The sequence below is a fragment of the Nycticebus coucang genome, chromosome 2, assembly GCF_027406575.1.
Source record: "Nycticebus coucang isolate mNycCou1 chromosome 2, mNycCou1.pri, whole genome shotgun sequence".
NCBI lineage: Eukaryota > Metazoa > Chordata > Mammalia > Primates > Lorisidae > Nycticebus > Nycticebus coucang.
In genome coordinates, this window is record NC_069781.1 from 8,275,638 (window position 1) to 8,298,879 (window position 23,242).

Sequence of the window (23,242 nt, forward strand, 5' to 3'; positions counted from 1 at the left end):
AAAAAAAAAAATTTTTAAATAGGGCGGCACCTGTGGCTCAGTTGGTAAGGCACCGGCCCCATATACCAAGGGTGGCGGGTTCAAACCCGGCCCCGGCCAAACTGCAACCAAAAAATAGCCGGGCATTGTGGCGGGTGCCTGTAGTCCCAGCTACTCGGGAGGCTGAGGCGAGAGAATCGCTTAAGCCCAGGAGTTGGAGGTTGCTGTGAGCTGTGTGAGGCCACGGCGCTCTACCGAGGGCCATAAAGTGAGACTCTGTCTCTACAAAAAAAAATTTTTAAATAAATAAATAATTTTTTTTTTTTTTTTGTACAGACAGAGTCTCACTGTACTGCCCTTGGGTAGAGTGCCGTGGCCTCACACGGCTCACAGCAACCTCTAACTCTTGGGCTTATGTGATTCTCTCGCTTCAGCCTCCCGAGCAGCTGGGAGTACAGGCGCGCACCACAACGCCTGACTATTTTTCTGTTGCAGTTTGGCAGGGGCTGAGTTTGAACCTGCCACCCTCGGCATATGGGGCCGGTGTCCTACTCACTGAGCCACAGGCACCGCCCCAATAAATAAAAAATTTAAAAGGCATTAACACAATGGTAAATAATATGTAATTATGGTGTGTACCTGAAATAATCTATAGGAGTGAAGGTGTTTCCAGTTTTTTATTTTTTTATTTTTTTTATTTTTGCAGTTTTTGGCCGGGGCCGGATTTGAACCCACCAACTCCGGCATATGGAGCCGGCGCCCTACCCCTTTGAGCCACAGGCACCACCTTTGGTTTTTTTTTTTTTTTTTTTTTTTTTTTGTAGAGACAGAGTCTCACTTTATGGCCCTCGGTAGAGTGCTGTGGCCTCACACAGCTCACAGCAACCTCCAATTCCTGGGCTTAAAGCAATTCTCTTGCCTCAGCCTCCCGAGTAGCTGGGACTACAGGCGCCCACCACAACGCCCGGCTATTTTTTGGTTGCAGTTTGGCGGGGGCGGGTTTGAACCCGCCACCCTCGGTACATGGGGCTGGCGCCCTACCCACTGAGCCACAGGCGCCGCCCCACCCTTGTTTTTTTTTTTGTAGCGACAGAGTTTCATTTTATAGCCCACAGTAGAGTGCTGTGACGTCACAGCTCACAGCAACTTCCAGCTCCTGGGCTTAGGCGATTCTCTCACCTCAGCCTCCAGAGTAGCTGGGAATTACAGACGCCCGCCACAACGCCAGGCTATTTTTTTGTTGCAGTTTGGCCGGGCCGGCGTTTGAGCCACCAGCCTCCGCATATCTGACCGGTGCCCTACTCACTGAGCCACAGGCGCCGCCTTTTTTTTTTTTTTGAAACAGTCTCACTATGTCGCCCTGGGTAGAGTGCTGTGGCATCACAGCTCACAACTCTCCGGCTTAATTGATTCTCTTGCCTCAGCCTCCCGAGTAGCAGGGACTACGGGCGCCCGCCACAACACCCGGCTATTTTTTGGTTGCAGTTTGGCTGGGGCCGGGTTTGAACCCGCCACCCTTGGTATATGGGGCCGGCGCCTTACCGACTGAGCCACAGGCGCCGCCCAGCGCCCGGCTATTTTCGTTGTTATTTTTGCAGTTGTCATTGTTGTTTAGCAGGCCCAGGCCGGGTTTGAACCCCCCAGCCTCGGTGTATGTGGCTGGCGCCCTAACCACTGAGCTAGGGATTGTCTGTTTCCAGTTTTTTTTTTTTTTTGTGGTTTTTGGCCGGGGCTGGGTTTGAACCCGCCACCTCCAGCATATGAGCCACAGGCGCCGCCTGTTTCCAGTTTTAATGATAATTACAGTAAAAGGAAAAAAAGAGAGGCCCGGCCACGGTTCCGGGCACAGGGGGCAGCAGCGAGCACCCTCGGGCCCGCCCACGGCCGCTGGCTCCGCCCCCACGCAGAGTTCCGCTCCCGGCTCGCCCCGCCTCGCCCTGCCCCGCCCCGCCCCGCCCCGCCAGCTCCGCTGCGCCCGGCTCTGCGCGCTGGGGCTGGCGGGGCGGCAGCCGGGGAGCAGAGCGCCGGCGCCCGGCAGCAGGTGGGCGGGGTGTGGGCAGGCGGCGGCTGCCGGTCCTGGGGCTGCCGGCTGCGCTTGGGCAGGGACCGGCGGCCGTGCGGGCGCGCCATGGACTTCAACATGAAGAAGCTGGCTTCGGACGCAGGCATCTTCTTCACCCGGGCGGTGCAGGTGAGGCCTGGCGTCGCGCCGCGCGCCTGGGGCCCGGATGTGTAGCGGGTGGGGAGCACCCTGCGGCAGAAACCTGGGGGCGCGGGAAAGCCCTTCCCGAGCTGCTGCCACCCTCTTCAGCGTCCGGAGCCTCTGCTGCTAAAGCGCTGTCCAGAGAGAAAGAGCTCAGTGCGGCCCAGAACTGTGGGCCGAGCTGGGCCTTGGCCCTGTCGCCTGGGACGAGGTACCAGTGCTCACCATTTGGACTGGCTGGGTTACCCGTTGCTCTGGCGCCTGCCCAGCTGAGGAGAGAAGAGGGCACCAGATGGTTCCTACCTCCCTGCCCTGTCCACCATTCTGGCTTCTGGAGGGACATTTGGCGGCCTGGGTCCCAGGCCCAGGGACTCATGCATCCGCCACAACCCCTTCTCCAGCGACCCTCAGTCTCTTTGCCTGTGCGATGGGCAGGTGGTACTCAGGTCCATTTTACCCGCCTGGATAGTCAGGCGGGAAGTCTGGAATTATTTCCTTTTGGCTCCATGGGAGGTCTGTTTCCTCTTATTCCCTGGGCTTGGAGGATGGGAAGAGGGGTGAGGTCTGGCCGAGTGCCCTCCTTGGGAAGCTGTCCAGGCCAGTGATGCTGAGATTGGAACAAGTCCTAGCCATTTGGAGGCAGGAAGAGAAACTGAGGCAGCTTAATGTGATGGTGAAGACTTAAGAGTCAGGTATGGGAACTTATCCCCTTGTGACCTTGGTAGGAGGGGCTTCACCTTGCTGGGCCTCAGTTTCTCAATCTGAAAAATGGGATTAGCATCATTCCCTCCCACGATGGTTGTGAGGTACACTCTGCACGTACCTGCTCACTGAATACAAGCTCATTATTGGTGTTAATGTGGTTAACAGTGCACCTGTGTAGCCTGTGACCTTGGGCAAGTCACTGCTCTCTGAGCCTCCGCCTCTCCTGTAAATCAGGTGTAACTGTCTTCTTCAAGGGTGGGTTGAGGGATTCAGGGAGATTCTGCAGACCCAGGGCTGGCCCTTCTCAGTGCTCTGGGAACAGGTTCTGTTATGTTGTCCTTGTCTATCTTGTTGTTGGCTCTGCTGAGTACAGTCCCTACTCCACCGCGGCGGCACCCTGCCCCAGCCAGTCTCTCTGAAGCCCATGTGCCCGTGTTTATTAGAAAGCACTGTGTCCTGTTGGGGATTCGCATCCCAGTGAGAATTTGCTGCTGTATGTTCCAAGCCTGGTGGGCAGCCCCTGCACTATACGGGATGCCAGGACCCCGGAGGCCCTTCCTTGGCTCCAGTCCATCTGGGAGGTGCTGTGTGTTGGTATGGCAACCACTCTATCTCCCACATCTGGGAAGAACCTGATCTGCCAGTTTCTTGCTACCTCTGGGGCCTTGCCCCGCTGACCTGGCCAGCATCCATAGAGCCTGGGTATGGGAAGGCTGGGGCTTGGGGGGAGGGAGACATTGCTCTGCCTGGTGGGGGCTAGGCCCGCAGGGTCACTCATACCAGAGTGGGAGCCAGCACCCAAGCCTCATCAGCCTCCAGGATGGAGGAGGGAGCTCGGTTGGGAGTTTTATAAATAGAGGCTTTCTCTACTCTGCACGCCCACCCCCCGGCTGCTGTTGTCTTGCAGGGAGCAACCTCAGACTCAAGCACCTAGCCCCTTCCCCTTGGCAGGATTTGGGTAGGGTGGCAGGCCAGAGGAAGGAGGGGCCTGAAATGTGACCTGGTAGGAAAGGCCACAGAGGAGACCTGCCTGAGGCCAGGCTGCCCTAGGGTGGGAGTCCACCAGGAGGGATGGGGGGCGGTGTTCTTTGTTATCAATACCTGTGCCACCTCACCATGCACCAGGACTTTCTGGGTAAGTTCCCAACCTCTGCATGTGTTAGGGGCAATTTTAAGAGCCTCACCCTGCCCCATCTGGCAGGGAAGCAGGCCTTGGCTTTCAGATGAGACTCCAGAGGGCAGGATCTCTTTTGTTTGGATGATTTTGGGATGCCTCCTGCATGGAGGGCCCCTTAACTGTGCCTGAAGGTAAGGAGGGACTTGTGACGTTGGTCTAGGTGGCAGGAACAGCCAGGATGAGGGCACCCGGGCAGGAAAACCTCAGTCATATTTGGACAAGATACCAGAAGGGGTGGGAGTGATAGTCCTAACACTATTAGTAGTAATTGCAGTGGTGTTGATAGCTGTAGTAGAATAATAATTGTAAAAGCCAGAGAGGCAGTGGCACCTTCATCCTCAAGCCAGGCAGGCCGCAGTGGATAGGGATCGATGGCTAGTACTCCAGAAAGCCTGGTAGAACTTCAAGCCTGTGTGGATGTGGGGCATGAGGGACAGATGGCCAGGTGGCAGAGTGGGCAGTGCTGCTGTCAGCCTTGGTGAGGAGGGACGATGCTGAGGTGCACATTTAGGGTGACATCTGCTACTTAGGGGCAGCTTGAGAACTGAGGAGGAGCATGGGGCTGTGTTACTGTTAATGAGGACAGTGATAATGCCTGCTCCATGCTGTGTGCTGGCCAAATATCCTGTGAAATAGATCTTATTACCTACATTCTCCAGGGGAGGACGGAGGCCCAGAGAGGTGACTTTGCCTTTCTTCTTCTTTGTTTCCTCATCTTGAAAACATAGTAAACACTAACCCCCCTCAAAGGACTGGATGAGGCAAGGCCTGTTCAGGGCTGGGCTCCCACTGTGTGATAGAGTCATAGCCACAGGGATGTGGTGCAGGGAGAGGGACAAGCCTGAGACCTGCCCTGGAAGCCTCCAGATTGGAGAATGTGATGAGGAAGAGGAGGCAGAGCCAGCCAGCATTGGGGAGGGAGGAGGAGGCCAGGAACAGCCCTGGCTCCCCCACCCCTGCAGGGAGAAACACAAGCCCTGCTACATAATTGATGGATGCTGAGCTGCCTGTTGGCTAGAGGCAGCCTCCCACTCCCTAGCTCCTGCAGCTGGGGCGTCTACAGCCTCTGGGTGTTTCATTACTACCAAGCAGCTCTGGAAGGGGCCTCCAGCCCCCTGGATCATGCTGACCCTGACTCCAGCCTAGTTCTGCCCTTGGCTCAGCCTCAGTGGCAGTATCTATGAAATGGGCATCTTGAGTGGTAAGGTCATGAGTGTAAAGCCCTGAGGACAGGGTTAGTCAGCAATATCTATTGTTGGTCCTTGTCTTACAACCTCAGAGCTTCACTCTTTTGCTGCTTGGCTGTGACCTTGGGCAAGTTCTTTCCCCTGGCTGGAGAAGACCTGGGTGTCCCTGTTTGGAAAATGGGGGTGTTTCTTCTAAGGCTTTTCTAGAAGAGAGGGGCTAGGACTTGGGCCAGTCTCTGGTTGTTCCTAGGTGGCCCCCCTATCTTCTGCCAGCTCTGGCAGCATGTGATATGCTAGGCCTCGGGTATGTTCAGCCACTGGTCCCCTCTACCACACCTGCAAGCCAGAGGCAAACCATTTGGCTGTCCTCCCTCCTCTTCCTTCTCAGGCATCTCTGCTCCCATCAACTCTGAGCAGCACCTTATGTGGGACACGAGTTCTGTATCAGACCTGGCCTTTATGTCTAGCCCACACCATCCCTATTTCATCCTCAGCTTGTGATTTATGTTTCAGCTCAGGAAACTGATGCTCAAAGAGGCAAAGGCCCTCGCCCAAGGTCACACAGCTTGGCAGTGATAGAACTAAGACTTGAATCAAGACCCTTCGATTCTGGAACCTGAGCTCTTCCCCCTGGCTCACAACCCCAACTGCCCGCCTCATGGCTCCCACTGCCCATAAGCCCTCTGATAACCCAGACCTTGCTTTGTGCCTCAGTGCTTCCCTGAGTACTTTCTACCAAGTCTTCTCCTTCAGAGTCAGGCTCAAAGGACCCTAGAGATGTCCTCCTAAGGGCTCTGATTCTTCTGAGTCCTGTGCCAGACTGTGTACGAATGTGCATTTTCTAGGGGACAGTCTGCAATTCTCACTGGGTTTTCAGGAGGAGCTTCAATCCCAGACCCTGTCTCACTTCACAAAGGACCAACTGAGGCCTAGGCCGGGGCTGTGGTGTCAAAGCCCTGGGAGGTCACGGAGCCTCTTCTGCAGGGATTGGGTTTCAGCAGGGAAGGGAGGCTTCCATCCCCACCTTTCCTTGGTCCTCTCCCCACAGTTCACAGAGGAGAAATTCGGCCAGGCTGAGAAGACCGAGCTTGATGCCCACTTTGAAAACCTTCTGGCCCGAGCAGACAGCACCAAGAACTGGACGGAGAAGATACTGAGGCAGACGGAGGTGCTACTGCAGCCCAACCCCAGTGAGTGGCCAGGGCTGGGGCGGGGAAACAGCTGGCAAGAAGCCCGGCCCTGGCCCTGCTGAGGCCATGCAGGTGGGACAGGGCTGTAAGCAGGTTTCATTTAGACTCTTGGAGCTCAAGGCCATTGGGGGAAGGAGTCTCAGAAGAAAATGGAACTCAGTGTTGGGCCCTGAGTAGAAATGCTAAATTTTGCACAGAGGAGTTGAAGAACTGCCTGGAAACTAAAGCAGAGGCAGGCAAAACAAAACCTGGTCATTTTCAGGAGGTCATTGAGGCACAGAGATGGAATAGGGCTGGCCCAAGATCACATTGTGGGCCTATAAAAGGTGGACACTAACTGTAGGAGGACCTGCAGGAGAAGAAGAGTGGCTTGTAGTCTAGCCACCAGAGAGCTTTTGGGAATAAGGACCAGGGGATAGTTCAAATATATATTGTATTCTGTAAATCATGAGGTGTGACAGTTAAGTTCATGAATTTGCCACCGTGCACGTACATTGGTAGCACTGTACAAACAACTCCATAAGAGTTCATAACCTTGGTATATTAGTATTTCACAGCTGTGTTTGTGTCAGCTTGTGGCATTATCTTGCTGAGTGGCGTGCATTGTTGTTGTGTGTTTTTGTGTGCTCTGGTGAGAATGTCAGAACTTTATAGAGCAACAAACAAACATTAAATTTCTTATTAAACTTGGCAAGAGTCGAAGTAAAATTAGGGACATGTTAGTCATGTTTATGGGATTAAACCATTTTCTAAGGAGAAAGAAAGTGTCATTGACGAAGAAGTGGCCAGGAATGAGCAGAACTGATAAAAACATTGCAAAAATAGCAAGACATGATTGCAAGAGGGACTTTACCTAACAATTGCAATCAGTGTAACCTGCCTTATTGTACCCTCAATGAATCTCCAACAATAAAAAAAAAAATTGCAAAAATTTGTCAAATTGTGTGTCAGAATTGTCAGTTGAGTGTGAGCAGCATAGCAGACCAAGTATGTTGATAGAGAAACACGAAATCTTAACTAAAAATCTTGGTATGAGAAACGTGTGAGCAAAAATGGCCCTGAAGGAGCTTACCAATGAACAAAAGCGAAGAGCTCACATGGCGCTGTCTCGGGGGGAGTTTTTAGCCAGCTGTCAAATAACTGTATTGGTTTAACTCCCTACTTGTCTGATCTGGCCTCTGGTGGCTTTTTTCTTTACCTGAAGATACAGGAAATGTTGAAAACATTGTGATGACATTCAGGATATGAAGGGTAATATGATGACATCTCTGGTGGCCATTCCAAAAAGAGTTCCAAAATTGCTTTGAAGGGTGGATGGACTAGGTGCTGGCATTGGCGCATAGCTTCCCAGGGGGAGTACTTTGAAGGTGACCATAGTGATATTTAGCAATGAGGTATGTAGCACTTTTTCTAGGATGAGTTTGCAAACTTAATTGTCAGACTTTCGTATTAATGTAGGGGAAGTGGATGGGCTTTGATTTCAGCTCCATCCCTGCCAACTGTGTGTTTCCGTCAGATGCTTCCTGTCTCTGAGTCTTAGCCTCCTCCTCTGTGAAATGAGGGGTTAATAGTGCCAGTCTCACAGGGCTGAGGTGGGCATAACAAGAGATTATTCTGGAAGTTATTAGGCTGGATGCTTCTGTGGGCAGGGCCTGGTCTGTGTCTGTCACCATGGCTGTCATCATTGGGCTTGGACTGCAGAGCCCTGTGGCTTTGGCTGCTGTCTCCTGACAGGTGCCCGAGTGGAGGAGTTCCTGTATGAGAAGCTGGATAGGAAGGTCCCCTCGCGGGTCACCAACGGGGAGCTGCTGGCTCAGTACATGGCGGAGGCAGCCAGTGAGCTGGGGCCCACCACTCCTTACGGTGAGCAGGCCTCATAGCCCAAGACTGGGGGGTCACAGTCTCTTGGTCTCTGATTTTTTTTCTCTTCCTTTATTTATTTATTTTTAGTAAATAAATAGGCCAGACTCAGTGGCTCATACCTATAATCCTAGCACTCTGGGAGGCCATACTGGGTGGATGGCTTGAACTTAGGAGTTCTAGATCAGCCGGAGCCAGAGCGAGATTCTGTCTCTAATGAAAACAGAAAAATTGTGGCTCAGTGAATAGGGCACCAGCCCCATATACGAAGGGTGGCAGGTTCGAACCTGGCCCCAGCCAAACTGCAACAGAAAATAGCCGGGCGTTGTGGTGGGCGCCTGTAGTCCCAGCTATTCAGGAGGCTGAGGCAAGAGAATTGCCTAAGCCCAAGAGCTGGAGGTTGCTGTGAGCTGTGACACCATGGCACTCTACTGAGGGCAACAAAGTGAGACTGCCTCAAAAAAAAAAGCAAAGGGTGATGCCTATGGTTCAGTGGGTAGGGTGCTGGCCCCATGTACCGAGGGTGGTGGGTTTGAACTCGGCCCCAGCCAAACTGCAACAAAAAAATAGCCGGGCGTTGTGGTGGGTCCCTGCAGTCCCAGCTACTCAGGAGGTTGAGGCAAGAGAATCGCCTAAGCCCAAGAGCTGGAGGTTGCTGTGAACTGTGACGCCACGGCAGTCTATCGAGGGCGACAGAGTCAGACTCTGTCTCTTTTTTTTTAGAGACAGAGTTTCACTTCATGGCCCTCGGTAGAGTGCCGTGGCCTCACACAGCTGACAGCAACCTCCAACTCCTGGGCCCAAGCGATTCTCCTGCCTCAGCCTCCCGAGTAGCTGGGACTACAGGCGCCCACCACAACGCTTAGCTATTTTTTGGTTGCAGTTTGGCCTGGGCCGGGCCCGAACCCGCCACCCTCGGTATATGGGGCCGGCGCCCCACCGACTGAGCCACAGGCACCGCCCCCAGACTGTCTCTTAAAAAACAAAAACAAAACAGAAAAATTAGCCTGGTGTTATGTTTGGCTCCTGTAGTCCCAGCTCCTGGGGAGGCTCTGGGAGGAGGATCACTTGAACCCAGGAGTTTAAGGTTGCAGTGAACTAGGCTGATGCCACTGCACTGTAGCCCAGGTGACAAAGTAAGACTCTGTCTCAAAAAATATGTATATGGAAATAATGTCTGAATCCATTCTAAATGTAAAAACCTCAATCAATGCAGAAAACGATAGTGAAAATGGAATCTTCCCTTACCCAGTTTTGATGGGATTATACTATGTGTACTGTTCTGCAACTTGACTTTTTAACTTGGCATAATATACCTGTTCACTGTAGCACTTACAAGAGTCATCTTAATCTTGTTTTTTTTTTTTTTTTTTTTTGTAGAGACAGAGTCTCACTGTACCGCCCTCGGGTAGTGCCGTGGCGTCACACGGCTCACAGCAACCTCTTAACCCTTGGGCTTACGCGATTCTCTTGCCTCAGCCTCCTGAGCAGCTGGGACTACAGGCGCCTGCCACAACGCCCGGCTATTTTTTGGTTGCAGTTTGGCCGGGGCTGGGTTTGAACCCGCCACCCTCGGCATATGGGGCTGGCGCCCTACTCACTGAGCCACAGGCGCCGCCCTTAATCTTGTTTTTTATTTTTATTTTTTTTTAGAGACAGAGTCTCACTCTGTTGCCCTTGGTAGAGTGCTATGGTGTCACAGCTCACAGCAACCTCAAACTCTCAGGCTTAAGCTCTTGGGCTTAGGCGATTTATTGAAGTACAACGTATATATCATAAAATGTAGTTCTCTTGCCTCAGCCTCCCAAGTAGCTGGGACAACAGACACCCACCACAACGCCCAGCTAGTTTTGTATTTTTAGGAGAGATGGGGTCTTGAGCTCAAATAATCCACCCGCCTCAGAGTGCTAGGATTATAGGCATGAACCACTGTGCCTGGCTTGTTAATCTCTATGGATTTGTCTTCAGGGTTGCTAATTTTTCCTTCTGCCTGTTCAAATCTCTGTTGAACCCTTCCAGTGAATTTTTCATTTCAGTTATTGTTCAACTACAGAATGTTCATTTGGTTTTAATAATTTTTATCTCTTTATTTGATGAGTCATTGTCATCATACTTTTAGTTCTTTTTTTTTTTTTTGTTCTTTCATCATAGTTTCTATTAGTTTATTTGAAAATACTTGTAATAGCTGCTTAGAAGTTCTTTGTCAAGGTTCGGTGCCTGTAGCTCAAGTGGCTAGGGCACCAGCCACATACACTGGAGCTAGCGGGTCCTAATCCAGCCTGGGCCTGCCAAACAACAATGGCAACTATAACCAAAATAAAAAAAAATAGCCAGGCGTTGTGGCAGGCGCCTGTAGTCCCAGCTACTTGGGAGGCTGAGGCGAGAGGATTGCTTAAGCCCAAGTGTTTAGGGTTGCTGTGAGCTGTGATGCCATGGCACTTTATCCAGGGCAACAGCTTGAGATTCTGTCTCGAAATAAATAAAAAAAGAAGTTCTTTGGGGCAGCGCCTGTGGCTCAGTGAGTAGGGTACCAGCTCCATATACCGGAGGTGGCAAGTTCAAACCCATCCCCAGCCAAAAAAAAAAACCGGGTGATGCCTGTGGCTCAAGGAGTAGGGCGCTGGTCCCATATGCCAGAGGTGGTGGGTTCAAACCCAGCCCTGGCCAAAAAAAAAAAAAAACCAAACCACTGCAAATAAATAAATAAATAAAAATGGGCAAAGGACTTGCCTAGACGATTAAAAAAAAAAAAGAAGTTCTTTATTTGCTAAGTGTAACATCTCAGTCTCTTCCGAGACAGTGTCTATTGCTTTTTTCTTGTGTATGAGCCACACTTTCCTACTTCTTTGTATATCTCATAATTTTTTTATTGAAATCTAAACATTTCATGTAGTATATTATAGCAGCACAGCTCTCTATATCTTGTTTTTTTTTTTTTCTTGTAGAGACAGAGTCTCACTTTATGGCCCTCGGTACAGTGCCGTGGCCTCACACAGCTCACAGCAACCTCCAACTCCTGGGCTCAAGCGATTCTCTGGCCTCAGCCTCCCGAGTAGCTGGGACTACAGGCGCCCGCCACAACGCCCGGCTAAGCTCTCTGTATCTTTTTTTTTTTTTTTTTGAGACAGAGTCTCACTGTGTCGCCCTGGGTAGAGTGCCATGGTGTTACAGCTCACAGCAACCTCAAGCTCTTGGGCTCAAGCAATTCTCTTGCCTCAGCCTCCCTAGTAGCTGGCACTACAGGCGCCCGCCACAATACCAGCTATTTTTTTTGTTGTTGCAGTTGTCATTGTTATTTAGCTGGCCCGGGCCGGGTTCAAACCCGCCAGCCTCTGTGTATGAGGCCAGCACCTTACCCACTGAGCTATAGGTGCCTGCAGTTCTCCATATTCTGGTCCCTGAGGGGTGGTTATTGTTGTTTGTTAGAGACTTGCCTGAGCTAATTGTTTAGAGCCTGTGTCCTCTGAGTGTGCAGCTATTGATGTCTCTTCTTCCCCTTCTTCCCTTTTAAATACTCCTTTTATTTATTTATTTATTTTTGGCTGGGGCTGGGTTTGAACTCACCACCTCCAGTATATGGGGCTGGTGCCCTACCCCTTGAGCCACAGGCACCACCCCGTTTTATTATTTTTTTATTTTTTATTGTTTTTGAGACAGAGCCTCAAGCTGTTGCCCTGCGTAGAGTGCTGTGGCATCACAGTTCACAGCAACCTCCAAACTCCTGGGCTCAAGTGATTCTCCTGCCTCCACCTCCCAAATAGCTGGGACCACAGGCGCCCGCCACAACGCCTGGCTATATTTTTTGGTTGCAGTCGTCATTTTTGTTTGGCGGGCCTGGGCTGGGTTCGAACCCGCCAGCTCAGGTGTATGTGGCTGGTGCCTTAGCTGCTTGAGCCACAGGTGCTGAGCCTACTCCTTTTATTTTTAAGTTTAGCTTAAACTTAGCAATGTAGAGGTTGCCCCTGAGTGAACATATATATGTTAGTGATCAGCCAGTGATTAGTCAGAGGTTGTAAGTAAATTTGTTCTGTGAATTGGGGAGCACATTCCAAGTTCAGGCAGCTTCTATGTCTGTCCCAGCTTTAACTCTTAGAGAGTACAAAGTTTCCTGCTTGGCCCAGATTGAGCATATAGCTGGGTTCTGTTTCTGTCCAGTCTGTCCTGAGCATGCTACACACAGGGACAGCTTTCCAGACCACCAGAGGTGCCTAGGAGTTTACCAAGGCCTGCTTTCACTGTTTCCTGGATCACCTGTTAGATTTCTGGCAGTTGTGTTCCTTGTTCTGACCAATATTCCAACTTCAGGTTAGCTGCAATATTGGTTTTTCCCTATTCTTTGCTATTGAAACTATTGTTTTCTTTTTCTTTCTTTTTTTTTTTTTTTTTGCAGTTTTTGGCCAGGGCTGGGGTTGAACCCACCACCTCCAGCATATGGGGCTAGCGCCCTACCCCTTTGAGCCACAGGCGCCACCTGAAACTATTGTTTTCAACACTGTCCCCTTGGGTTTTTTTGTGCTTTGGCTCCAAATCAAGCCAGCTCCCCTTAAGAGCAGAACTGTCAGCCTCACAGATTGTCCAGCCCTGGTAGAGCTACAGAAGTACAGAATGTGAGGAGATGGGGTGCATCTCCAAGCTAAAACACCACTTTCATTATTCTACCAATCCAGTCACTTTTTGCTTTGTTTGCCTTTGGTTGATTTCCAGAGTCTAGGAAGGGATGTTTCTGACAGTTTTGTCTGGCATAAGATTTGTTGAGCTGCTTCTCTGTCATTCTGGAAGTTCAATCCTCTGCCCTAGTTTTTTTTTAATTGATTTTTTTCAGAGACAGGGTCTTGTTCTGTTGCCCAGGCCATCCTTGAATTCCTGGACTCAGGCAGTCCTCCTGCCTCAGTCTGCCCAGTAGCTTGGGCTACAGGTACCTGCCAAGATATCCAGCTAACATTTTTTTTTTTTTTTTTTTGTAGAGACAGAGTTTCACTTTATTGCCCTCGGTAGAGTGCCGTGGCGTTACACGGCTCACAGCAACCTCCAACTCCTGGGCTTAGGCGATTCTCCTGCCTCAGCCTCCGGAGTAGCTGGGACTACAGGTGCCCGCCACAACGCCTGGCTATTTTTTTGTTGCAGTTTGGCTGGGGCTGGGTTTGAACCCGCCACCCTCGGCATATGGGGCCGGCGCCCTACTCACTGAGCCACAGGTGCCGCCCTCCAGCTAACATTTTTTGTAGAGATGGGGGTCTTGCAATGTTGTGCAAACTGGTCTTGAACTGCTGGCCTTAACAGATCCTCCTGCCTTAGTCTCCCAAAGTGCTGGGATTATAGCTGTGAGCCACCAGGCCTTGCCTAACCCCCAGTCTTTTTTTTTTTTTTTTTTGTTAGGCAGGCCTAGGCCAGGTTCAAACCTGCCACCCCTGGTGCACAAGGCCAGTGTTCTAACCACTGAGATACAGGTGCCTGGCACGCCCCTCACCCCTTTCTTTATGGCTACATGGCATTTCATAGTTTGGCTGTCTCACTAATTTTTTTTCAGTCCCTAGTTGATGGCTATGTAGGTTGCTTTCACTTTTTGCTAGACACATCATCCTGCACTGAACACCCTGCTCTTTCCTTCTTGGCGTGTCTTCTGTTCGGTTTTCCCCTACTGCCTGTGGATCAGAGCAGCCTGAGCCTGATCCTCTTCACCCTTCAACTCTGTTTTCTCAGGGAAGACACTGATCAAGGTGTCAGAAGCTGAAAAGCGTCTGGGAGCTGCAGAGAGGGATTTTATCCACATGGCCTCTGTCAACTTCCTCACTCCCCTGCGTAACTTCCTGGAAGGGGACTGGAAGACAATATCGGTGAGGGACCTGGGACCATTCTGCCTCCTGGTAACCATGGCAACCTCCTCCTCATATCCTTCCAGCACAGGCTTTCTTCCCCTGCTGAGGACCCGGAGCTCCTGGGGCCTTTACAGAGGTGGTTCCTGTGGACTAATGACCTGGAGTAACCTCCCATCTCTGGGCCTCAGTTTCCCTGTTTTGACCAAACAGCCCCATGAGCCATTCTTGCCATAGCTAAGGGACTCCCAGGGCTGCCCAGAGTCTCACTGTTGCCCTGCTCTACAGAAGGAGAGGCGGCTCCTCCAGAACCGGCGTCTGGACTTGGATGCCTGCAAAGCACGGCTGAAGAGGGCCAAGGCTGCAGAAGCCAAAGCCACGGTAGGTGTCCCTGCTGGCCTCTTGGCCCCAGGCTCTGCTGGGAACCAAGGGACAGGGGATGGAAAGAGACCTGGTGTTCAGCATGACCTCACTCCCTCTCCCTGGCTGGAGAGGCTTGGCTGAGGGCACTGGGCTGGGCTAGCCTCTTAGGTCACGCTTCTCTGCCTCTATCCCAAAGGGAACCCTGGTGACCCCAGAATTCTGGGTCCCAGAGCAGACATTTATGGGGTAGATGCACCAGCAGCACCCCCACCTCGGTACAGGTGCCACATCCCCCTCCACCCCCCAAGACAGCCAGCTGGAGTTCTCGCATGCCCCTGCCCTGCCCTCCCCTCCCAGATGCTCTGCTCTGTCCCTGGCTCTGCCCAGCCATGGCTCCCCCTTACTAACGTCCCCACCTGCTGCTTGAATGCTGGGCCCAGGGTGCCCGTGTGCTCAGGCACAGCCACCATGATATAGAGAGCCTCAGAGCTAGACTGCGCCCCCTGCTCAGGGGTGAGTCTAAAGCAGCCCAAAGAGACTAGATGGGGACTGGGCTGTTCCAGCTCACCTTTTTCTCCCAGCTCACTGAGCCCTATTCAGCCTGGCTGGGCCAATGGGACACAGCAAGGGACAATTTGATTAGGGCTAGTCCAGGATCAGGGGAGCTGGGCCCGAGGGCAAACTTACTTCTGGCATGCCAGGGTGCACTCACATAGTATAGGGTATAGGAGCCTAAAGGCCACCTCACACCCTACAGAAGGAATTCCCAGGCCTGGGGCATGCTAGAAAGACTGCCACCCATGCCTGCCCAGGCTTCTGTCCAGCTCCTAAATGCCGATGACAGCCCTGGCCTCAAATCTTCCTTGCATTCCCCTCCTACAGTGTGGCTGTGGGGCCACAACCGGGCCTGAACTTCCCTGGCAAGAGCTTTGGGCAATAGCTCAGCTCATCCAGCTGTGTGGGGTCTAGATCAGAGGATAGGGCTCAGCTGGTCCAGTCTCAGGGTTACCTATGGTGAACTGTGGCTTTTGGCATGACCTTTTCTAAGTCATCTAGATGGGACAGTCTCCCCTATCAACTCGGGCTAGACAGCCTCTCTGGAGTAACTCAGCTGGAACAAACTCTTCCTCCAACAGCCAGGCAAGAGGAGCCTTTCTTTAGCCACTGCAGTGGTGTAGCCTCTTCCTCACTTGCTGGGCCCAACACCCTCATGCCTTTGAGGTAGGCCAAGCCATACCCTCCAGAGCTAGGACCTGCAGTATCAGGAACAGCATCCCAGAGGACTCAAGCCCCTCAGTCTGTCCCCCAGACACACATACACCCCCTCAGGACTCCTGCCAGAGGGAGGGCTGTGTGCATTCATTCCCCTGTCCACCTAGCCTTGCCAGGGCCTGGGGGGCCTCTTCCCACCTGCACTGTGGACTCACTAACTCTTTGTTTTTGTTCCTTTCTGTTCTGCTTTGGGTAACTTGGCTCAGTGTGAGGGAGATGTGAGTATACCTGTCCCATGTGCTGTGCTGCTTCTGGTTTGCCCATCTTGTCCGTGGGCCCACAGTGCTGTGGCCACCCACGTCCTTGGGGCATTTTGCAAGCAGCTGGTCTCCTCACCAGAGCTTCAACCATGGGAGTCTCTGGTTTAGGGGGGATGCCAGGCATTGGAGCCTGTGAATCAGCTTTTTGCAAATGTTAAAAGCCTGTCACTCTGTCTGTCCATGCATCCATCTGTCTACCCTTGTTGTGGGGGAGGGGCCTGGCCCTTGATGCAGGAGTGAGAGATGTGGTGTGCAGAGGTTCTGGGATGGAGAAAGCTGTGGTGGGGACAGAATGGGCTTTGGGGGACTCCGGGGCTAAGTGGGGCATCTGAATGTGACTGGGCCAGGGAGGAGGGGGCCATGGTCCCGGAGCAGGGTGGGGCCCAGCCTGTGGCTTGCCCAGAGGCAAGGACTATGACAACAACCATTGGCCCTCTCCTTGTAGCATCTGCTTCCATGCCCCCCTCCACCCACTTGGTCTTTGTCTGGACTTGGAGTCCCTAGGCCCCCCTCTTTTCCAGGCAGCTGGAGTTGGGAGAAGGGGCTTTGTGTTGTATTTGTCTGTGTCCTCCTGTCCCTGGGGCTGGGGCCTCCTGATACCTCCTTGTGGGAGACTCTGGGCAGTCTTCTGGCTTCTGGCCCTGGCCCTGGCCCTGGCTCTGGCCCAGGGTGACCCCTTCCCCCATGAACTCTGTTCCCCGCCAGACGGTGCCTGACTTTCAGGAGACTAGACCTCGTAATTACATTCTCTCGGCCAGCGCCTCCTCGGTAAGCGCCCCCCCACCTTGGGCTGCATTCCCTTTCCCCTGCACCACTGGCACTGAGCACGCTGGAGCTGGAGCTGGTGGTAAGGCAGGGGTATTGTACACCTCGCCAGCTAGCCTGAGAGGAGGGAGAGCCTTGCAGCCTCACCTCTCCACTGGCCTGGCCTCCCTCCCCCTGACCATGTGGTGGCACTTACTTCTCCCCATAAAATGCTGGCAGTGATGGCTCTGGTGGCTGCTCTGAGAAGCATGGTGGACTTAGGACAGCTACTGTTCCCCTCTCCAGGAGCCCTGGGAGTCCTGATGTGCCTACCCCAACCACTTCCCTACCTGCGAATACTATGCCCTGGGCAGCCCTTGAGGGCAGGGGAAGGTCTGGCCTTCCTGAGTTCACAGGATCCTAGAGACAAGTGGCAAAGACATCTGCTAGGTGTTGAGAGGCAAAGGAGATGGCCTGGGAGGTCAGAGCTACAGCTGTGCCAAGCCCGGGCAGTGGGGAGAGGATGGGTCAAGAAGGCTTCATGTGTCTTGGTGTCTGTTGTTTTTACAGCTTCATAGAGATGTTTGGTATTTACTGTTTAGTGGGAACTAGGCCAGTCACATCCCTCTCATTTCAACATGCCTGTTGAAACCAAAGCTGCGCCTTTTGTGCCCCTCCCATGGCTCTGAAGGCAGGGCCCTCACACATAGACCCTTGGGCCCTGGCCCATCGTGAGCATGCTGCTGTTACTGGTGTGGTTCCACGGCTGGGTGACTGTCCCTCGATGGCACCAACCCAATGTGCTCTCAGCCCGCCGCTGGGCTTCCAGTGCTGCAGAGGTGCAGACTGCTCCTGGCTGTGGACTTCCAAGCAGCACTGGGGTTCACGTGGGCTGTCCACATGGGATGGCCTGTGTTCACATTCCATATTCCAGGTTATTGTCTTAGGTTGGCTCTCCAGGCGTGGGCAGGAGCATTGGGCCTCCTAAGTCATAGCAGGAGAGGGGGGACTTTCTTTTTAGATCTTGGATGACTCTTCCTGCCCTCCTCGCTGGGCTGCATGGAAGGAGAAACATCTTGGAGGGTGGAGACTGCCCTGTTTTTTTCTTTTGCCACTGAGCCCTGGTGTGACTCAGGCACGAGGCTGCCTTTCTCTGCCGGAGGACAGAAAGGTTCACTGACTGGCCCAGGGTCATACCATCCTTCCTCCTAGCCCACTAGCCTTAGCCAAGAGTCGGGGTGGTGTGGGGAACACTTGGGCTCTCTTGAGACCCCACTTGGACAGGGGCTGACACTGTTAGAGAAACCAGGCAGGACTTCCCAGCTGGCTGTCCTCTCCCTGCATGTGGCACCCTGCTCTCACACTGGGCCTTGCCCTAGCCTCAGCTCCTGGTTGAGCTAGGAGGGTAGTAGTGGGGCAGTGTGGGCAGACTAGGGCCTCTGGGAGCTGGGGTGGGCATGGGCTCGGGTCTGGCTGTCCTCCCCTTCCCTGCTGACTGGTGCCCACCTCCCCTCCCCTGCTGACCAATCCTGTGGTGGTCTCTGCAGCTCTGGAATGATGAGGTGGACAAGGTGAGTTGAGTCTCGGGGGAAGCAGGCATGGGGCCCAGATCCAGACATACCTGTTATTGTAGGCTCTGCCCCACATCCACTGGGGCTACTATTGGGGAAAGAGGGTGACTACTTGCCCTCTGAGGGGAGTAGCCTTTGGGAGGCATTTGCTAGGTAGATTTTCCTGATGGGTGGTGGAGGGAAGGTCTGTCACTGCGGCTGCCCATAGGGGTTCTGAGTGGGTTCTAGCTTCTGCAGAGGTCAGGCCTCCAGGTGTAGAGTCAGGTAGACCCAGATGTCTCTCTGCATCCCCAGGGGAGTAACAGGCTGCTCCTCAGGGTACAGGGGAAGGCTGGGGGGAGGGAACCTGGGTAGGTGATGTGGGCACTCACATCTGCCCTGCCCTGCCCAGGCTGAGCAGGAGCTCCGAGTGGCCCAGACAGAATTTGACCGGCAGGCAGAAGTGACCCGTCTCCTGCTTGAGGGAATCAGTAGCACTCACGTGAGTCCTCCTGCCCCCAATAAACCCATCCATAAGCAGGAGTGAACCTGCTGGCCTTGCATCTCTGAGGGTGGCTCCTAGCACTACCAGAGGGGCCTTCACAGATCAAGTGTCACAGGGTAGGGTATCTCTATCCCCCAGTGGGGCAGGTGGCTGGGACAGAACACACTGGAGTGCTGGGCCAGGATCCAGCAAAGGACTAGGGTACAGATGGAATTTTTTTGTCCCTTGAGATTCTGCTCACCTCGGGGGCAGGAAGTTGAACTCAGCACTGGCCTGATCCCCACAGGTGAACCACCTTCGCTGCCTGCATGAGTTTGTCAAGTCTCAGACGACATACTATGCGCAGTGCTACCGCCATATGCTGGACTTACAGAAGCAGCTGGGCAGGTGTGTGTGGGGGGTGGTGGTGGTGCTGGGTGCCCCCACCCCCAGGCCCAGTCAGCAAGGGCTTTCTCCCCAACACACAGAGCCTGACTGGAGGGCTATGCTGGGAACCCACTCTGGGCTGGGCACCTCAATCTGCATGAGGGTGAGGTGGCTGGACTTGGTGACTGCCAAGTCCGCTGGGGCTTTGAGAGCCATTTCTAGAGAATGCCTGGGGTGTGGAGCTTGGGGACAAGACCATCTCACTCTTGCTTTGCTCTTCCCTTTGTGCTGCCAGCTCCCAGGGCGCCATGTGAGTAGTGAAGACATCTCTGGGGCTGGGGATGGACCCTTGCCTTTGGGGTAACTGGTGGGGCCTGGAGGACTCCCTCATGGGTATTGACTCCCGCTTGCTGAGGTGTTCCCTTCTCTCCAGATTCCCAGGCACCTTCGTGGGCACCACAGAGCCTGGCTCCCCACCCCTGAGCAGCACCTCACCTACCACCACTGCGGCCACTATGCCTGTGGTGGCTTCTGTGGCCAGCCTGGCTCCTCCAGGGGAGGCTGCGCTCTGCCTGGAGGACGTGGCACCCCCTGCCAGTGGGACTCGCAAGGCCCGGGTGCTCTATGATTATGAGGCTGCTGACAGCAGTGAGCTGGCCCTGCTGGCTGATGAGGTAGGCCTGGTACCACAGAGGGGGCAGGCGCAGGCTAGGTGAGGTGCTGCCAGGGAACCAGGACGGGGTACACAGGGCCTGGAGGGTGAGCAGTAGGTATGGTGAGGCCAACGGCTTTATGAGGGGCATCTAGCTCTGAGGAAGTAATCCTTACTCCACTGGGTCTCAGCAGTGCAGGCAAGGTGGTAAACACCTGCCACTGAAGGTGCAGATGCCCTCATCACTGGGAGGTGGCAGATCTGTCCCCACTCACTCTTGGAGCCACCGCTTCCTAGTTGGGACATGACCTTCCCTCTCTGCCATCCTTCTGCAGCTCATCACTGTCTACAGCCTACCTGGCATGGACCCCGACTGGCTCATCGGTGAGAGAGGCAACAAGAAGGGCAAGGTCCCTGTCACCTACTTGGAACTGCTTAGCTAGACAGGCCACCTCTTGGCCCCTGCCTTTTCTGGCCTAGGCAGATACACTTACCTTGTTTGTTGGCAATACAGCTGCTCAGGGTGGGGAGACTACTTCACTGAACTCTGCCCATGCCCCAGTCAGCTGTGAGGGAGCCCAAGAGGCTGAATGTCCCCGCCCCACCCCATCCTGCTTCTGACCCGTGGTTCTGGAGCTCCCAACCCTGCCTGCACCTCCTGAGCACCCCAGCCCTTCTGGCTCCTGCTAAGGAGGGGGGCTGCGTGCAGCAGCTGCACGTGGCACCTAATCCAGGGTGGGGGCAGCCACAGACAGGCCTAGGAAGTCCTGGGGTATCCTTGGCAAGAGAGCCCCTGCTCTGAGTTGCCAAAAGCAGCACAGGGGAAAAGGTGAAATAGGCAGGGCTCTAGAGGGAGGGGAGAGCATCTTCTGGTGCTACCTTGCCCCATCCCCCTCACAGGGGGCTCAACCAAGCCTGGTGGCTGCAGCCTTCACCTCTTCACACTCACTTTTTAACTGGTGTTTCTACTCCTGCCTGTCTGCTTGCTCTCTAGCCAATGACAAATAATAAACCCTCCTGTGTGCAAGTTTCCTGGGCTCCTGTCAGGGGCCAGCCCTGCAGGTGGGAAAGGGAAGGGAAGACTTGGTTTTGCTCCACTCTTTCTGGGTGGGGTGACCTACAGAATAAGCTGGGTGCCCTGCAGCTGGCCCCATAAGATGCACTAGTGAAGGTGAAAAGGCCAGCTCCAAGGTAGGACCTGTAGCCTTCCCTGATGCGGAAGGGGCTGACATAAAGCTGCACAAGAAACACTTCATACCTGGCTCAGTGCCCATAGCACAGTGGTTATGGTGCCAGCCACATGCACTGAGGCTGGAGGGTTTGAGCCCAGCCCAGTCAAGCCAAACAGCAATGACAACTGTAACAAGAAAATAGCCGGGCATTGTGGCAGGTGTCTGTAGTCCCAGCTACTTGGGAGGCTGAGGCAAAAGAATCTCTTAAACCCAAGAGTTTGAGGTTGCTGTGATGCCATTGGCACTCTACTGAGGGCTACATGGTGAAACTCTGTCACACACACACACAAAAAGAAAAGAAAAACATTTTATTCCTAAGAAAAACATTCCTAAACGTTGGTGGATTGTAGAGTGAACTGCAGAACCCACCTGATAGTTTAAGTAATTGGTAGCTTTCAGCACTTGCCTGCTGATCTGACATGGAGCCCCACATGCCTGTGTTCTCACACTGTCCTTGGCATCCATGTTTTACAGATGAGGAAAGATGAGCAAGACAGGCACTACCTCAAGGTACCACAACTGGCAAGTGGCTATGCAGAGCCTTAAGCCCAGGTCAGCCTAATTCTAGAAACCGCTAGATGGCCCTTAGAGTGTGGCCTAGTACTCTGATTTAAAAGTGCTAAGGAGGCTAATGGGTTGGTTGGGCTTCTGAAGAGGGGGATGAGGAAGGTACAGAGCTTCAAGAAAAGCTATACCTGAGCTGAGCGCAGCCAACCGGGCAAATTGGAGTTCATGGACAGACAATGAAAGGAACATGTGACAACATCCACCCAGCACACCCATCTGCCTGAGGACATTAACAGAGGTGGTGATGGGTCAACCATCCATAGACATCCTGCCTTCCCCAAATCACCACCTGGGAGACAACTCTTCACGGTTCTGAGGTGGCTTGTCATTTCCAGGCTTTAAAATTACATGTGACACAGATGTCTATAAACAGCATTTTTTAATATTTGTATAAATAGACCACAGTATTACCAAAACATCTGCCAGAACAGATCATGGAAAACAGATTTTTAACCCCCTGCATAGAGTCTCTCTCCTGGACTGCCATATACCAGCTCCTGCCTCTCCCTGAGCTAGCCAAGTGCTGTGGGGAATGCTCAAAGGAAAGGAATTCAATTCTTTGGGGCATTTTGAATGTGACAGCCTGAGCACAAGAGGCTCTTGGCTCCCTGCCCCTGCTGTTGACATGTTCATCTATTATAAAAATAGTGTCAGCAGGTAGGTGGCTGGAGTCATGACCACTCTGGGGAGAGGGTGGACTGGATCTGCTTTCTGTTGCAGACAGGCCCCAGCAGCCAAGGCACTCCCACGAATCCAGGGCTGAAGAGTGGTAGGTGGGCAGTCAGCCCCTGCCCTATCTTTGCACATGACGGACAAAGGCCTGCACTAGTTGGATAAGAGGCTCCTGGCTCTCAGGGCTGGCTTTGGAGAGAGAAGTGGACTTGGCCTGTGATGGGGGGAGGACGCCAGCAGCAGGAGAACTGGGTGCTCCCCGGCGGAAGTACCGTGAGAGGCTGGAGAGCAGTGTGCTCTACAAAAAAAAAAAAAAAGCAGCTCAGTGAGGCCTAATGCTTCTGGATCACCACCCCACCCCTCAGGAGCTGGCCAGATTAGAGCCCCTCTAATCATAGGCCTCTGTATCCATCCATACCAATTCTGAGCTGAGCTCCTGCTTCATCCGCTGTTTGTCCCGGGGGTGTACAGCTGGATCCCTAAGGTACCGCATTGCCTGGGAGATGAGCAGGTAGAAGCAGTTTTCCATGGTAAACATCAGGAGGGACCTGGGAAGAAGGGCAGGCTTTTGGCACTGTTGCACACAGCCAGTCTGACAAGTATAAGGAAAGCCATTTAAGAGAACAGTGGACCCATGCCTGCCCCAGCCCTTTGTTAGATTCCAGGAGGTCTCACTTCAATGTTCTTGTCCCTTCTGCCTGTGTGCTGAGCCCCACAGCCTGGGTGAGGGACTCCTTTTTCTTGTCCAGCTGGAGGAAGAGAACAAGCAGCAAAAAATAAGCTGACAGTAACAGCTCTCACTTGCTGAGAGTTTCCTCCACACTACCTCATTTAGTCTTTAGGTAGGTTCTATCCCTAGGAAGGTCATATGCCCAAAGTTAGCTAGGTGGTGGCAGACTGAAGGAACAGTGGGTTCAGGGCAGAGTCTGGCAGTACCCAACTTAC

General features: G+C 53.2%; 2 protein-coding genes across 9 annotated transcripts in view; one reads left to right on the forward strand and one right to left on the reverse strand.

Moving 5' to 3' along the window:
* Window positions 1-1,916: 1,916 nt before the first annotated feature.
* Window positions 1,917-20,853, forward strand: SH3GLB2 (SH3 domain containing GRB2 like, endophilin B2). Of its 5 annotated transcripts, XM_053560398.1 has the most exons (12): window positions 1,917-2,170; window positions 6,300-6,441; window positions 8,176-8,304; window positions 14,002-14,135; window positions 14,403-14,495; window positions 16,715-16,777; window positions 18,301-18,324; window positions 18,716-18,805; window positions 19,095-19,195; window positions 19,470-19,484; window positions 19,608-19,848; window positions 20,162-20,853. In XM_053560398.1, the coding sequence occupies exons 1-12, from the start codon at window positions 2,108-2,110 to the stop codon at window positions 20,267-20,269; spliced, it is 1,203 nt and encodes a 400-aa protein (XP_053416373.1). In that variant the 5' UTR covers window positions 1,917-2,107; the 3' UTR covers window positions 20,270-20,853. The 5 variants fall into 5 exon arrangements, with proteins under 5 accessions (XP_053416373.1, XP_053416384.1, XP_053416395.1 ...); XM_053560409.1 differs by lacking the exon at window positions 19,470-19,484; XM_053560420.1 differs by lacking the exon at window positions 18,301-18,324.
* A 1,134-nt stretch (window positions 20,854-21,987) lies between these two features.
* NUP188 (nucleoporin 188) overlaps window positions 21,988-23,242 on the reverse strand; it is a 73,905-nt gene continuing 72,650 nt past the window's right edge. For 3 of the 4 annotated variants that reach the window (XM_053560107.1, XM_053560102.1, XM_053560094.1), the window contains 3 exons: window positions 22,973-23,046; window positions 22,716-22,845; window positions 21,988-22,595 (listed from right to left, as the gene is read on the reverse strand). In XM_053560107.1, coding sequence (XP_053416082.1) covers window positions 22,419-22,595; window positions 22,716-22,845; window positions 22,973-23,046 — 381 coding nt within the window. In that variant the 3' untranslated portion in view covers window positions 21,988-22,418. The remainder of the gene's footprint in view (window positions 22,596-22,715; window positions 22,846-22,972; window positions 23,047-23,242) is intronic. The other variant, XR_008374137.1, reaches the window with a different exon arrangement.

Bases quoted from the DNA above. Each gene is read 5' to 3' on its own strand.
- SH3GLB2 (XM_053560398.1), top strand. From the start codon at position 2,108: ATGGACTTCAACATGAAGAAGCTGGCTTCGGACGCAGGCATCTTCTTC. The intron at 6,442-8,175 runs GTGAGTGGCCAG...GTCTCCTGACAG, and splicing joins GCTACTGCAGCCCAACCCCA to GTGCCCGAGTGGAGGAGTTC. The intron at 8,305-14,001 runs GTGAGCAGGCCT...CTGTTTTCTCAG, and splicing joins GGGGCCCACCACTCCTTACG to GGAAGACACTGATCAAGGTG.